Here is a 17731-nt window from a genome sequence, read left to right as displayed (position 1 = left end):
TGTAATAGAACATGTAATAGAATATGTTTAGAACATATGTGAAAATCTGACTTTGAAGACATAACCTCATTAGCCACACTGCAAGATTTATGTGATTGCATTAATAGAAGATAGGGATAACATGTGAATAATGTCTGAGGTCCAGAAAAAATATCAACTTAGCTTTAGATCCAATAATTATAGCATGACTAATGAAAAAAGGGATTTTTAACAGTAGAATTAATGAGACTCAGCCACTGAACAATGCAAGCACTTACATCACCTGTAATGTAGAAGATTTAGGCATCTGTCTACCTATCTTTCTAAACATAAAGAACTGTACCTGGTTCATACTTGCAGATAAAGTTGTGCTTCATATTGCACCTGTCATCATTCCACTGGTAGAGATAGGCTCCTCCCAGGCCATGGTGTGCTGTTGGCTGATGGTACATCACCACACAGGCCTCCCCTCCACAGGATGGCTCATCATAATACCAGTTTCTGGAAGAAAAATATTACATAGTAATAGGCACGGTACTTTTAATAATTTCCATATATTTACATAATTTTATTATAAATGTAATCAATTTTCTTGTAAATGCGTTAATCACAGTTAGCACATGGAAATGGAATAAGATGACAGAACACTGTCACAGTAGATTGAGAGAAAAATGTTGTATAGTTAATTAACAGACTCAGATAAAACCCACAATGTTACAGACCCAGCCATTTAGAATTCACAGGAGATATTGCAGTAGCTTGCAGTTCAGGGGCTGCTGGGTACCACAGTTTTTTTTTAAATACTTAGATGTGGGGCTGCACTATTTTGTAAAACCACCAGGTTGAGCAGTGAAAGCTGAACGTGGCATGTAGAGTATTTGGGCTGTTGCCAAAAATTGCCTGATTTCTGGGTCAATGCTGAGGGACAATCTTTTTCAAATTACAGAATTTAAATAGTATACTGTTTAGACTTTTATTAATTTTAAAGTGTGTATTACAGCATGTTAAATATTGAACTAATTAAGGTATAGGTATATTTTATAAAAGGAAGATTGCTCAGTTGGATTTATAAAAAAGTTTATAATTATACTGTAGCTTGTGATTTTGGTAGCTGAAAATAAAAACAGTAGCATAACATAATACATACAAATGCAACCATTCAAAGTGCACGGTACAAACCCATACTGCACGCAACTACCTATGTCATACAGTACGTGATTGGCTGGCCAAAATGACTGACAGGGGCACTCTAGGTGCATTGGTCGGTAGTGAAAAGATTTAATAATTTAATCTGTTTTAATCCACTTAATATTGAATATTTATATGGAATTTTACAACTAAAGGGAAATTTTAGTAGCTAAGCATAAAAAGAAGAGGAGCATAACGCACCTGAAGGTCATAAACAATATTAATTTAGTGTAGCGGCAAGCCTTATTAAAATACAGGAATTAAGTTTGCTGCTCCCTTGCCAATCTCCCTCTCTCATCTCAGTGTTGCTGGATACAGAGAGGCCATTCCATTTAGTTCACATTTAACATGTTTTTCTAGCTGATAGAGTGTCCTGATAAGGAACAACTCCCAGTGCTGAGATTCTCCAGCAACCCTAATCAATGGTCATCTCTGTTGCCTTACTGTCTGGGAGATTCCAAGGGAGAGTCTCATCCCAAGTTGATTACAACTCTAAGGTCAGAGTGCATTGTTACTCATCATCAGCCAATCAGGAACTGGTAGGGTAGGGTAACCCCATGTGGGTCTCGAATGCCCACGAAACTTTCAACCAATGAACGACCGTAGTTCCTCCAGGTAAAACAGGCAGCACAGGGCTCCTCTGTGCCCCTCCAGGACATTCTCAGACTCAGCTTGGACAATCACGTAACGACCAGTGTGTCAGAGTGTCAGGACTTTACTTTGTTCTAAGAGTCGAAAATGGAGGTCGCCAGCACGTAACCAAAGGATCCACCCGAGGGTTAGCCCAGCAGCAATTCTCGTGAACCCACCACGATAGCTCACCTGATCAACAAGAGAACTACGGTCGGAACTGTGGACAGCTGAATCTCAGGATTCAGGACTAGCACTACATCAGGAACGAACCAGTCTTCTACCTGTCTAAAGAGTGTGACCTACTTGGACCCGCAGTCACTTTTCTCATGTGCACAAACTGTTGCTATTTAGCCAGAACTAACTAGCCGTTCTTCAGAAAGCATCAACAGGGCGTCGCAGCAGAAATCTCTCCCTCCTCCCACATCGCACGCCGATCCAGGCCAGAGAGCGCGGATTGGACACAGCAACAGCCTGCCACTGTCTCTTTGTGTCCGCGGGAGATGACCCAGATTGGATGAGTATTCAACATTCTGCATTACAGCTCGAGAATTCAATTGTTACCTCAACCTTAGTTGATATCAATTTAATTCCTATGAGTGATGTACTTGCTTTTGAGTATCTAGTGTAGAAGTTGTAACCAAGTTCATTTACGAAACGGTCTAAATGAATGGTATACTGAATGTATGTCCCTCTTGGTTTGTAACTCTTCATGATTGAATATATACCTTTTGTATTCTGCTAACCCTCACCGATAAGATCTGTTATGTTTATATGCACATTTTATGTATTAATAAATGTATTCTTGTGTATTAGTATCCGCGTGTGTGCATGCTGAGTTATCCCACAAGGTTGGTCTTTTAATAGCCATCAAAGAATCATTTTGTGACTTACTGCTACAATTAATAATTGTCCCAGTAAATGCACAAAACCCCTACATTTATTGGTACCTCGTGAGAGGATGCCTACATTAAGAACATAAACATATCATGTAAACTGTACTTTATATGGCTGGTATTGGTAGTTTAAAGAAAAAATACACACCAGTATTCCATTTCTCCCTAAACATTTTAAGCATCAAAGTCTTACATGTGGTTATTTCGGAAACGTTTTTCCGTGCTCCTTCTGACCATAATACTGGACGTTTATATACCTTGTGAGAAAAGTGATAGTTTTAAGCTTTTCTGCGAATACGCTCATTATCGGAGTAAACAATTGTATAATTTTAGAATTTGATTAATAGGAAATATAATATGGAATCACGTATCAAAAGAAATTAATAACGATATAATTATATTCATGTACTGTAGCACAAACAGTAGTATAAGACTTTCTATTAATATGTGTACAGCTGTTTCAGTATTTAAAACATTACATTACTGCATCTGTGGCGTGATGGCTTAAGTGACTGACTTATAACCCTGCTGTTGGGTGCTCAAATCCAGCTATTGCCATGAGTTTTCTTTTAACAAATAAACAATTCTAAAAAAACAAATATTATGGACACTCTATTGACATTTTTATATTTCTAAATATCACATGTTCGTACTGTATGTACACAGCTGTACTGCAGGGTCTAGGGCGCAAACCAACATGACCCCCAAAAGCCCTACATGAACGTAGTGCATTCGCCTGACGCTGCGGGTGAAGAGCGCCTGGCGAGGGGCAGGAAGGGAGTGGTAGTGATCAGGGCGGGGATTAGGAACGCCGCTGACTCACTGCGAAACGGATGTTCAGTCTGGAGAGATCACCCATTTTTGTGTAAACTGCTCCCTGTTCCCTGCATCAGTCTTCACAGCCAAAATGTTGCATTTTCTCTCTTCTCTTTTCAGCATGGAATATACCTATTAATTGTTCCTTTGCAGACTACACTACTTCTTTGTTAAACATTTGAAACACTTTAATTTTTTAAACTTATCACCCATTCCGTAGAGAAATAAAATCATGTTTTCTACAGTTTTTAAGAAGATTAGCAGATTACTGACAAAATAGCAAACTGTCCACCACTGCCCTTTTGTTTATTCCGATGTAGCGGCCAGGCTTATTAAAGTACAGGAATTAAATTTTCTTCTCCCTTGCCAGTCCCTCTCTCCTTCATCGCAGAGCCCCTCAGAGCACCTCCTGGACATTCTCAGACTCAGAGACCTCCTGAACATTCCTGACAGACAGAATCCGGAGTGCTCGATTCCCCCGGAGAAAAAGGTTCCGCCTGAGCGAGCGCTCTCCCAGACAGGATCTGTAACTGGGTCATTGTGGGGTAGAGAGCCGATTAAGGTGTATGAGCGTATTCGCAGAAAAGCTTAAAACTATCACTTTTCTCACAAAGAATATAAACGTACAGTAATATGGTCAGAGGAGCACGTAAAAATGTTTCCAAAATAACCACATGTAAGACTTTGACGCTTAAAATGTTTAGGGAGAAATGGAATACTGGTATGTATTTTTTCTTTAAACTACCAATACCAGCAATTTACAGTTTACATAATGTTTATGTTACTAAATTAATATAGTTTATGACCTTCATATGCGTTATGCTCCTCTTCTTTTTATGCTTAGCTACTAAAATGTCCTTTAGTTGTAAAATTCCATATAAATATTCAATACTGAAGTAAGAGACAAGATGTAAAAAGGGTTAACTTAAGTCAGTTCTGCCTGAAAATTAGACTTCTAAGCAACAGGGGTTTAGGGCAGGAAAGGGGGTTAACTGAAAAGGATTCCTGATGCGAGCTAGGAACCCCCTGGGGGCGTAATCTTAAACTGACCATCTGGCCAGGGTCTTTTAACTGGCCAAACACCATTACCCCCTCCCATTACCATAACACCGAATGACGTCTGAAGCAGCAAGCAAGGACTATATAACCTAAAAGTTTGTACTGGCACATCGAACAATACTTCGGTTTTGTTGTTTCTTGCGGGAAACAAGACTTTGGCTTTATTGTTCCTTGCATGCAATAAACTCATCTGTTTTACTTCATCTCAGGATCCAGAACCTTATTCTTTCTGTTACAACAAATTTGGCGTAGTCGGCGGATGCTCCAGAAGGCGCAGAACTTCCCATCGGCAGGAGAGACGGTCAGCGCTCACATTACTAAGAGGTAAGGACTCCTCTTTTAAAAAAAAAAAAAGTCCCGACTCTCTCTGACCGATTGGGAAGTCTCTGTTCCCTGCGAGAATCGCCCAAGATGACGGAGTAAACGTGAGTTCCTGAATTCCTCCGGCCCGGGGAAGACACAGTGTATGTAATGGGTGGTTTGCTGTAAGCCCAGAATTTGGTCTGGCAGGCGGTCCGCGGTATTGTGTACAGGCGTTTGAAGCTGGTGTATGCCTTAATTGCACATGGAGTTTTTGAGCGGGTTTTGGACCTTTACCGCGAAGTTCAGGACTGGTGTGGGCCTTAATTGCGCCCGGAGTTCTGGAGCTGAGTGGTGCATTAAATGCACGTAATTCAGGACTGGTGTGGGCCTTAATTGCGCCCGGAGTTCTGAGGCTCAAGATCGGTGTGGGCCTTAATTGCGCCCGGGGTTCTGAGATTAGCTAAGCCTTGATCGTGCACAGATTGGCGTGGCGTGATTTTTTGTTTTAAAGGAAACAGAAGTAGAAGATATATATATGTATGTTTTTGGTGTTTTCATTGTTTGTGAATACATATACACACGGACGACACTAACATGAACACACCTCATAATAAAAGAGCAAAGCATTAAGTAGCAGGATTTAAAGGACGTTGAGACCCGAGAATCGCCCTGATTGAGCTCAGTGTGTAAGTCCACCCCGGGGCAAAAGCAGCGATGCTGGCATTCTGGGGATGGTGAATTACTGATCAAGAAAGGGGGTTTTCGAGGTCTCGTTCCTTACCTGTGAACAGTGCGGTGTAAGTCCTCTCTAAAGTCTCTGAGAGGCATTTAGATCTGGAGGTAACAGACGCCCTTGGCTGAATAAGTGCAGGAATGCACAGGTTTTTCAAGTGAACGCATCCCCCTACTGTATGAGCTGTTACCTCACACACGGCAAAAGTAAAAGAGACCGAACATGTGTACTAACTGATGGTTTGAGAAAGTGGTGGAAGGGTCCGTTTATATATTGGAAAAGTGTAAGTTGACGGAAAAGAAGGAGAAAAATATGGGAAAAGCTGAGTTTGTCAGAGGGAGTTTGGGGCGAAGACGCCTGTAAAGAAAGCATATGCGTATTGATTGGCAAAAGCACAAGCATGTAGCTCCCACCCTGGTGCACGGCCGGCACCAGTGGTGGCAGATACAGATGCAGCCATTCAAAGTGCGCGGTACAGACACGTACCGGAGGTAATTGGCTACGGCGTCGTGCATCGTGACGCGCGATGACGCAAAATACCGCGGTACGTGATTGGATGACCGACAGGGGCACTCGTGGTCCGTTGGTCTGTCGTAGAAAGACTTACTGTAAAGGTCTTTACTGTGCCCGTTGTAGATATTGAATTTTACCACTGAAGGGAAATCTTAGTAGCTGAGCATAAAAAGAATAGGAGCATACTGTAACGCGTGTGAAGGCCATAAACGATATTAATTTTGGAACATAAACATACAGTTTATAGCTGGTCTTGGTACTTTAAAGAAAAAAATACACACCAGTATTCCATTTCTCCCTAAACATTGTAAGCTTCGAAGTCTTTAACGTGATACCGGAGTCAACAAGCATACTTTTAGAATTTGATTAAAAGGGAATATAATATGGAATCGCGTATCTCAAGAATTTAATAACGGTATGATTATATCCGTGTACTGCGGCAGGGCTGTGTAGGGCTGTTTCGCCTGCCTGTTCATGTGAGCTGTCTTGTAGCCTACTGGTCTAGGTGTGTGACTATCAACTGACAGGTTGTGTGTTCGAATCCAGCTGGTGCTGGACTTTTCATTTTTATTTATTTATTTTTGAATCACGTAACATAAACATATTACCGTATGCAAACTGTACTGTATACAGTATGTATATGTATATTTAATGTCTTAACTGTGCCCGTTTAATTGAATTTAAAAAAATTATTTAACACGAACATTAAGCTGTTTACATCACCCGTTGCTACCCAACGCAGAAACACAGCCACTAACTAGCAAAGAGAGGACATCCCAATATGATAAAGAAATAAATGATTATTTTGTTTATTTCTTTTGCACATTTATTTGAACATTTCCATCGATTGTACAAGCACTTGGAAACTGTCCAATCCCTAGTTCATCAGGCATTTTACCGGTCTGGCGCCGGTCTGTGTCTTCCAGGATATAATGCCAACGAACTCTTGTTTTTATGTCCACTATAACAGACAATCTCCTTTGCTTTTAACCGAGCGTTTAATAATTTCCTAAAATGAAAATGATTTACTTTATTTCCCTCATGGGATCAATAAAAGTATCTATCATCTGTCTAAACTATGGGACAGAATTCTGGGGTCTCCCCATACCAGAGATTATGGTAGGGCTTCAGAATGGTGATTGGCTGACACCATCTGACACCCCTCTGATTGGAGAAAAAAGACGTGCTGGTTTGCTATACATACTGTACCAGGAAGAGGATTTCTTTCTATTCAAAACGTGTATTTTAAAAGTTTAAGAAGTAAAAACCTTACAGCGTACACAGATTTCTAAACTGATCAGGATCGTTATCTTTGTCTTATGCATAATAATGTTCACCGCTCTGTCCAGCAAATTAATAATAAACTTTATTTTATATAGCGTTTTAAACGAATAAGTAATTAGATTGCTCATAAACCTAATCACTTGCTTTTTCTTTTTATTTAGGCTCAGATTTCAACTATAGATCGTATTATTAATAACCATAATAACAACCAACCAACAAAAACAACCATATAAACATAATACCAACCAAAAACATAGATAACAACCACAATACAAAATCAAATAATCAAACCATTTTACTCTCGCAAAGTCCTCCAATTATCATAATCCCGCCCCTTATGCTAAACCAAACCTTCCTCCCATCCCAGTTTATCCTGTTTATCATAAACAAAATCCACCTCAATTTTCAACATAAAGCATTACACAAAATCAATACCTCAACACTCCATACTCAACAACGATAATTCACAAACAGCCAGAACATGTAACTACACATTCCCAAACAGACCTAATTTCCATAACCCCGCCCCTTATGCAAAACCAACATCCCTCCCCTGTTCTCTCTCCCCTGGCGGTTGTAATTGTTTTTATTTTCAAATAAATTTTAGCAAAGTCATGTATTTTAAAAATCTTAAGATTTTTATATTTATGTCTTTATTTAGTGGTTTCATTAGTGACAAAGGCTAAACTTTCTTGGAAAAATGTATTTTATGTAAACCATGTTTGCTATTAATTCATTCAGGGCTAAAATATGTTCATTGTCTTCTAATGAAAGAAGGGTTCCTTTCGCCGTAGTCGGGAGCCTAGCCTTTAACTAGTAAGTACTGTACTTACTGGGTTTTTGAGGGGGGGGAGGTGTCTTTCGCTGGAAATCTCGCCTCCTACTTTGAAAATACCCGTGAAACCGGTTCAATTCGTCACAGCCAGCACTCCTGCAGAGAGGGGGGTTGTACTTGCAGTGTATACAGTACACGCGTTATGCTCTTCGTTAATGTCTGTGAAGTTTTATTTAATCTCTGAGCCATACTGATTCTTCTGGAAGCCAGTTTCCGCCAGGGAGTAAAAAAAAAAACACACTATGGTATTCTCTCCAATGCAGTGCAGTTAAAAACATACCTCTGATGCTGCTCCTAAATGAATATCGTTTATGACCATCAGAAGCTTTATGCTCCTTTTCTTTTTTCCAGTGGATTGAACAGGGAGAGGCATTTCATGATGTACTTTTCACTGATGAAACAACAGTGGCTCTGGAACAGTTTTCAACCAAGTCGTTTTATAAAAAGGGGAGATATGTACACGTTACTGAAGCTAAAAGTTTAGCCTTTGTCACTAATGTAACCACTAAATAAAGACTTTAAATGGCTGGTATTGGTAGTTTAAAGAAAAAATACACACCAGTATTCCACTTTCTCCCTAAACATTTTAAGCATCAGAGTCTTACATGTGGTTATTTCGGAAACGTTTGTACATGCTCCTTCTGACCATGTTACTGTTTACTGTTACTGACCATATTAAGTTTAAGTGCCTGTGGGCACTTTTCCTGTCCGTGGGGGGTGGACCGTCTTTCATTAGAAGGTTAGTCTGTTCTACTCTGAGAATGTAGAGGGGGTGGAAAGTGCCCGCGGTCATTTAATTAGTATTAAAATTCACACTGATTCCCTTGCGAAGATACGGAAATAGGAATATTCGTGCGTGGTCAAAAAATGGCATAAAAACGACAAAGTGAAGGCTGTGAAAACATTCACAATGTACTTTATACACAAAGCAAATATACCCCCCCCCCCCTCAATTCAATTCAAGCTGCTTTATTAGCATGACAGATGGGTACAATCAGTGTTGGGTATTTACTTTGCTTTGAGATGCCACTTTTAAAGGTGATATATAAAATCAAGGCTTTAACTTGCTTTAACTCCGCAAGTCTGAGTTCTTGTGTCTGTCCTATCCGAACCCAAAAGTATTACAATATGTATCTTTATAGCAGGTGGTGTACAGCTTTTTAGTATAGATTACACTTTTCTAAAATGTATTTAAAAAATAAAAACAATTACAATCTAATCTTTCCACGTTTGATCCCAAAATAAATCTAAACGGGGAGAAAGCTATGCTGAAAGTTTATTAAGATACTTAGAAGACAAAGATATCAATTTATGTTGCATTTGTCTGATTGTGAATCAAAAAACACATATATTTAAACCCGCATTTGCGATTTAAATCAAAACGTTATTTAAATCAATATAAATGTTTATATTGTAACGCCTAGGTGACTATTCATTGTTATTAAAATGACTTAAATTCGATCATGTTGTGATATTTAGAAATATAAATTTGTTTGGTGCGAGTGAGGTTTTATTTAATCTCTGACTCAGTGATGGCCTGGCATGGTGAGGTGCACTGGCAGCTATGTGGTGTTACGCAGTGGTGGCCTGACACGGTGAGGTGCCCTGGCAGCTGTATGATGCAGTGGTGGCCTGGCACGGTGAGGTGCGCTTGCAGCTATGTGACGCAGTGGTGGCCTGGCACGGTGAGGTGCGCTGGCAGCTGTGTGATGCAGTGGTGGTCGGGTATGTAGAGGTGCACTGGCAGCTGTGTGTTGTGACGCAGTGGTGGCCTGGCACAGTGAGGTGCGCTGGCAGCTGTGTGATGCAGTGGTGGTCGGGTATGTAGAGGTGCACTGGCAGCTGTGTGTTGTGACACAGCTGCCAGTGCACCTCTACATACCCGACCACCACTGCATCACCCAGCTGCCAGCGCACCTCACCGTGCCAGGCCACCACTGCATCACACAGCTGCCAGCGCACCTCACCGTGCCAGGCCACCACAGCGTCACACCACACAGCTGCCAGTGCACCTCTACATACCCGACCACCACTGCATCACACAGCTGCCAGCGCACCTCACCGTGCCAGGCCACCACTGTTTCACATAGCTGCAAGCGCACCTCACCGTGCCAGGCCACCACTGCATCATACAGCTGCCAGGGCACCTTACCGTGTCAGGCCACCACTGCGTCACACATATTTCAGCGCCATATATTTCATGGATATTATGGAATATAATGGATGGATATCTTAGTTATCTTTCTAGTTCACAGGTTTGCATGCATAATTTAATTTTGAAAGCCACTGAGACATCAGGTACTACTGTTGTATTTATGAAAAAGAAACAAAACAAAAAACATACTAACAACTTTGCCATCCTACTCCTTAGTTAATACATTTTATTATTCATAAACAGTTAATATTGTTAGCAAAATATTTTGAATTATATTTAACCCTATTTTTTCTTTAGTTTTGTATTTAACTTATTATATGATAGTCAGAATGTATATTTGAACAATGAAAATATATTTTTACAAGATTTTACATTAAGCACTTAAAATTAATATGGTTAATAATAGTAAACTGTAACATGCTGTAACAAGATCGGTTAAACTGCGAAGAAAATGCTTTCAGAGAAAATGTTTCAGGTGTGAAGAACATAGATCTCCAATGCAATTTCAACCAAACCTGTTCCCACACACCCTGTCCCCAATACCATTAGAATATACACAAACATTTTAGCGTTTCATTCTGAGCAGAAGACCCTCACACCTGAAGAGTGCTGGCTGTGACGAATTAAACCGGTTTTACAGGTTTCAATCACAGACCATGTGACATGGGACTCAGTAAACTACAGTAACACCGTATTTGATAACGCTATAAAAACGCTATAAAATAATGTGACTAGGCACAGAACAAGTTTACAGCACAGTACAAAAATAAATGCTGACCATGACTTTAGAAGCATAAATTGCCTTACACTCAATTTAAACACAAGCTGTCTTTAGCCCTCTAAGCTGGTTCATACAGAAATGTAGAGATCCAGGCTCAGAACACACAGCTTCATTAGCGAATACATATGCAGGACAACTAGAGAAGACGTTTTACAGAGGATGGATTTTTAGAAACATCCCATCAGACATCCCATCATATTCACAACGTGAAATCTAGAAAATAATATTACATAACCAAAATCCGCAATATGGAAACAGAACCTGTGTAATTGTTGATAGATGATGTACTCGTAACATTTTTTCAAGACGAACTACAACATTTAAAAAATGACTTGTATGTACTTGATATCTCTAATCAATCCACGGGTCCCAGCACAAAACGAAACTAAAACGCATACCGTTTCGCGCTTCTTATTAGTTGCTCAAAAGTAATTCTAAAAGTATGCTTGTTGACTCCGGTATCACGTTAGTTAAAGACTTCGAAGCTTACAATGTTTAGGGAGAAATGGAATACTGGTGTGTATTTTTTTCTTTAAAGTACCGAGACCAGCCATATACTGTATGTTTATGTTCCAAAATTAATATCGTTTATGGCCTTCACACGCGTTACAGTATGCTCCTATTTTTTTATGCTCAGCTACTAAGATTTCCCTTCAGTGGTAAAATTAGATATGAATATTCAATACTTAAACGGGCACAGTTAAGACATTAAATATCCATATACATACTGTATACAGTACAGTTTGCATACGGTAATATGTTTATGTTACGCGATTAAAAAATAAATAAATAAAAATGAAAAGTCCAGCACCAGCTGGATTCAAACACACAACCTGTCAGTTGGTAGTCACGCACCTAGACCAGTAGGCTACAAGACAGCTCGCATGAACAGGTAGGCGAAACAGCCCTACACAGCCCTGCCGCAGTACACGGATATAATCATACCGTTATTAAATTCTTGAGATACGCGATTCCATATTATATTCCCTTTTAATCAAATTCTAAAAGTATGCTTGTTGACTCCGGTATCACGTTAGTTAAAGACTTCGAAGCTTACAATGTTTAGGGAGAAATGGAATACTGGTGTGTATTTTTTTCTTTAAAGTGCCGATTCCTGGAACACCCCTCTGAAGCCGTTCCATAAAATCTGGTATACGGAAAAGAAAGCGTTGATAAATACAAGTGTCTTTTAATACACTCTTTGCTGTGCTCTTGAGGATCCTTGTGATATTTTAAGCTCTAGTTGAATGATAGGTGTCGCATTTTAAATCATTTTCGTAGTTAGAAATTATGAAACGCCCTGTTAAAAGCAAGGAAGTTTTTATGCCCGTTGAAGTAAAACAAAATGCCTGATAAAGTATGGCTTGGACAGATTCCAAGTGCTTGTACAAATGTGCTAAAGAAATTATACTTTGAGTATACAGCTTGTCCAAAGTCATCCATTATTAATACTATTAGTAATATCTTCAGTAAAGGCTTTGATGCATAAATATTTCTGATAAAGGTAGGTTGTGTACTTTTGTCCAACTGAGCAATCTTGCTTTCATAAAATATACCAACATTTTAATGACTGATGATTAACATGCTGTAATACACAGTTCAAAATTAAAGGCTCAAATGCTGTACATGAGAGGTTAAGCTCCCCCTGGCGGTTTTACAAGGCGACGCTGGATAGTTAGTCACGTGACACACGTGAACTGCGTGATACCCCGGTGGGCGTGTCGCGGTATGCCGCGAAATACCTCACCCATTTTGAATGGCTGCATCTGTACATGAGAGAAAAAAAAAGAAATTGGGATGTGACTTCTTAAAAGTGTGTTTACAGGGAAAACAAAAACCCGTAAGAAAAGATACTTTACTCGCTACGAAAGAGTATGAACAAAAGCGGAAAGAGGCAGTGCAGGAGAATCAGAAACTAAAAGAATTAGTTCCTGGTCGCACTGCACTAGTTAATGTGTTATATCCTGCTCTCCCATAGGGCAACAGACAGGCAGGAAATGAAAATAATTGGGATCAATTCCCACAGTGACCATATGGAGACAGGGGGTCTGAGTGGGATGACACCTGGTACGAGTGTGATAGAGATGGTACAGGAACTCCCATCTTAAACAGAGGGCACCCACAGACCTGTACTCTCACCCTAAGTGGGAGAGGGCCTGATGTAGCAGGGGCTGGCGCTGTTGATGACAGCGTCACTCTAACTGTCTCGCACCCCGTCAAGGGGGGTCCACACTCGCACCTACCTTCCCTGATTCCCCCATACGATCAAATCCAAAACCGGAAGATATTGACCAGTAGGCTAAAGTGCCGCAGCCGAAATTAGGAATGCAGCGAACCTGGAGTGCGCTTCAGGAATTAAAAGGATTCATGTAGAAGTGAAACAAGAATACAGCACATTGTAGTACGAAGAGAAAAATATATTCTCGATGTGTATGTGTGTTTTATGAATTTGTGTGCCGGCATGTATGTGTGTAACTGTGAGTTTTTGTATACTAAATGACGGTGTGAGTGTGTTTAGCCAGCGGGACTGGCTAGAGACGTAACTAAAGAGACAATGAAAATCAACTTAAGGAGATTGGAAAATATAAGAGCATCTGAAACGTATAAGTACAGTACAGGTGGACGTAAAAGGAGTTAGATAAACAATTTTTGTATGTACTGTATATACAATTAGTTGTAATAGTGGAAACAATTTGGATTTATTCAAATGTCTCGAAACCAGACATGCTGAAACGCTGTAGGTTTAGAATCGAGACTGGGGAGAATAAACTGTCTTGTGAGAAGATCTGTTTACCTAATGATTAGATCCTGTAAATCCCTTGTAGCCTCCCTAAGTCTGTCCCAGTCCAGTGGATAAAAATGTACCGTTAATGGAGTGTTGGTTTCTCTGTTAGGGGATACTGGAGCACTACTGTCATGCTTGTTTCACTCCTCTGTTCAACAGTGTGCTATAGAGTAATGTATATGGGAAGACGGCAGGAAGCCACAGGAGTATTGGGGCAGCAAGTTTTACTTGCCGAGTACCAGATTTTAACATTCACGTGCACTTATCACACGAATGTGGGTGGTTTTATCCCAGATCTATTGGGTTGGAATATTATGCATTACAAAGAATGACTATCCAGAACAGGGTATCAAGTGGCTTCAACTGACTGTGATCACTCAGGATGTTGATGGTATTCTGAGTGCTTCCCCTGACGAGGAAACCCACAAGTCTGAGTTGCTTCAGGTTTAGAGTGTCTAATATTAAGCAGTTATGATAAGGCCCTTTTGTGTCGAGCATTGTGTAATTTTAACAGGGCCTGGGTGCAATGTTTTTACGGGGTGAGCACAACTTTTAACAGATCTGCTTAACGGGGGAGTGCAGTACAAGGACAAGATTGCCTTGGTTCCAGCAGCAAAAGCCGCCTGTAATAATTTGAAACAAGCTCTCTTACAGGTGCTGAGACTGGGGTTTCCTCAGATGGATCAACCATTCCTTTGTAAGTGTGGACAAAGGGTTCTGGGCAGCTGTGCTGAAGCAGGAGCATGGAGGTAGGCACTATTATACCATTAGATGCTGTAGCCAAAAGGTGGGGGACCGTGAAAATTTAAGAAAATATAATACTGTTTACTGATGGGTCCTCTCTGATGCATGAGGGAGAACAGAGAACAGGTTGAGCTGTTACAACAGAATTCAAGGTGCTAACAATCGGAAAAACGCCCCTCCACTGCCTCAGCGCTGCAAGCCAGTTAAGAGCACTGATGGAAGATTGTAAAAAGAAAGATGTTAAAGGGTTACTGTATATGTATATAATGTATGTATTTGGCACCAGAGACTGAGTGAACAGAAAGAAGGATGTTGTTACCGTTTCTGTGTCTGATGCTTCCTTAGACCAACAGTGTGCTTGTTAGGCCTGAGGAGCATTACTGGGGATATGGTATCAATACATTCCCGGTGTTGGCATATCTATCAGCCAAAAAATATAATCGGAGTTGGGTCAATATTGCTATTCCAAGATCCTGACGATAGATCTCCACATGGCTGAGGTCTGCGTTTTGGTCCTGGAGTAGGACTTTATGTATTTGTAGGATTAGGGTTGTTTTATATGTATAATTGTAACTATCACTTGTACAAAAACATCAATAACATCTTGTTGTAACCGTGGAACGCACAATGTCATGGTAATGCATGCCTGTACATCTAAAAAAGAAAGATCTGCCCTGACATTGTATGTGTAAAAATAGGCAGTCCTGACGTATGCCATATTTTATAAGGGGGGAATGTAGTAAGAGACAAGATGTAAAAAGGGTTAACTTAAGTCAGTTCTGCCTGAAAATTAGACTTCTAAGCAACAGGGGTTTATGGCAGGAAAGGGGGTTAACTGATAAGGATTCCAGATGCGAGCTAGGAACCCCCTGGGGGCATAATCTTAAACTGACCATTTGGCCAGGTTCTTTTAACTGGCCAAATACCATGACCCCCTCCCCTTACCATAACACCGAATGACGTCTGAAGCAGCAAGCAAGGACTATATAACCTAAAAGTTTGTTGCTTGCTTAGATAAACAAATAAATCACAGAAAGCTGTATGTTACAAAAGAACATGCAAACATGAAATGAGTGAGGAATCAGAAAATTAGCACACATAAAAAACAGCAATTCTGTCAGAGAGCCTTAAATAAATAAATAGAAAACATGGTTTCATGGAGGGCTTCTCAGATAGTTGGGCATTCAGGTAGATTGCCAGGCGAAAGGATTTGTAAATATATTTTGTTAAAGCAAGTCAGTTTTTCGCAACACATTATTCCAAGTTTAGCCTTCGTCACGAATGAAATCACTACATAAAGACATAAATATAGAAATCTAAAGACTATTTATTCAATGTGAGTAGCAGGATGAACTGTCAGGTTGAGCTAAGTGTATATTTTGTTGCAGAGTTGCTGCAAGATTTTAACAGTGAAAACAGGTACTTAGAAATGAGTAATTTCAAGAAGAAAAATGTTAGAATAATTGTAAATCTAGCAGGATAGAGAAAGCACAGAAAATAGGCAGTTAGATTGATCAGATTAGTATGAAAAGCCATTTAGCAAACAGGGAATGAGAAGAGTGACAAACTAGTACACTTTAGATCTTATTTTCTGAACCAGGGAAAATCTGATCATGTTTCTCTATAGCAATAATAAAAATCTATTTTATATATCACCTTTAAAAGTGGTATCTCAAAGCAATACAGTAGATGTAAAAACAGTTAAAAGGACCACAGATTAAAAAGTAAAGTAAATACATATAAAAAAGACAAGCAGTTAGAAGTGCTACTAAAATTAGAAAATGAAGCAGATACAGACACTAAGTCTTCTGAAAAGAAAGGTTTTGAGGTTAGATTTAATTGCACTCAGGGTAGGTGACTGGCATCACTGGGGATTCAAATTCAGAGCTCTGGGGTGCAGCTAGAGAAGGTCCTGTCACACACAGAATGTAGATGTTCTTTAAGACAACTAGAAGACCAGAGGCAGACGGACAAAGGTGGGGAGTAGACAGATAATTAGCCAGATAGGTACTGAATGAGGATGAGGAATTTGAGGTTAACTCGAAACCTGATAGGAAGCCACTGCAAGGACTTGAAGACAGGTGTAATGCATCCCGATCAGGATTTTGGCTGTCAAATTCTGAACATATTGGAGATTGCTCAGTGTGGATTTAATTTCTCCAGTGAACAGGATGTGCATTTATTATTTATTATTATTTCTAGAAAAAAAAAGCCTGCCTTGATTTCTCTAGTTCCCTTTAATAGAAACTATAATTCCAAAATGCAGAATATTACATGGCCAGTATTTACATATGATATTTGTGATTTAAAGAACGCAAGCAGCTTTTGGGGATTTAAGTGTTGGCTGAGTTATTGCAGGATATACAACTAGAGATTTACATATGCAGTAATTTGGCTATATGGTCATAACGCATCATACACGCGGTACGTGATTGGTTGACTGACGGGCACTCGTGGTGCGTTGGTTGGTCGTGGAAAGATTTAAATGTCTCTACTATGCACTTTTTAACATTGAATATTTATATGGAATTTTACCACTGAAGGGAAATTTTAGTAGCTGAGCATAAAAAGAATAGGAGCATAACGCGTGTGAAGGCCATAAACAATATTAATTTTGGAACAAAAACATACAGTATTATGTAAACTGTATATGACTGGTCTTGGTACTTAAAGAAAAAATACACACCACTATTCCATTTCTCCTTAAACATTTTAAGCATCAAAGTCTTTAACTAACATCTGGAATAACGTGTGTATAAAAAGTGGTAGTTTTAAGCTTTTCTGCGAATACGCTCGATACCGGATTAAACAAGAATACTTTTAGAATTTGATTAATAGAAAATATAATATGGAATCCCATATCTAAAGAAATTAATAACGATATTATTATATTCATGTACTGCAACACAAACCTGTTTCACCACTTGTCATGTGACCATGCGAGTGGCGTGATGGTCTAAGTGCCATGATGGCCCAGCTAGCACCATGAATTTTCTTTTAACAAACATTTCTTTGAAAAAATAAAATAGC

The 17731-nt window shown here is 39.6% G+C and overlaps 1 protein-coding gene across 1 annotated transcript in view; it reads right to left on the bottom strand.

Moving 5' to 3' along the window:
- Nucleotides 1–302: 302 nt before the first annotated feature.
- Nucleotides 303–17731, bottom strand: part of chodl (chondrolectin) — a 40248-nt gene continuing 22819 nt past the window's right edge. Inside the window, exon 3 of the mRNA XM_088641813.1 lies at nucleotides 303–480. Coding sequence (XP_088497939.1) covers nucleotides 303–480 — 178 coding nt within the window. The remainder of the gene's footprint in view (nucleotides 481–17731) is intronic.

The sequence above is a fragment of the Lepisosteus platostomus genome, chromosome 7 (assembly GCF_059453375.1).
Source record: "Lepisosteus platostomus isolate fLepPlt1 chromosome 7, fLepPlt1.hap1, whole genome shotgun sequence".
Taxonomy (NCBI): domain Eukaryota; kingdom Metazoa; phylum Chordata; class Actinopteri; order Semionotiformes; family Lepisosteidae; genus Lepisosteus; species Lepisosteus platostomus.
This window is presented reverse-complemented; position numbering and strand designations above follow the sequence as displayed.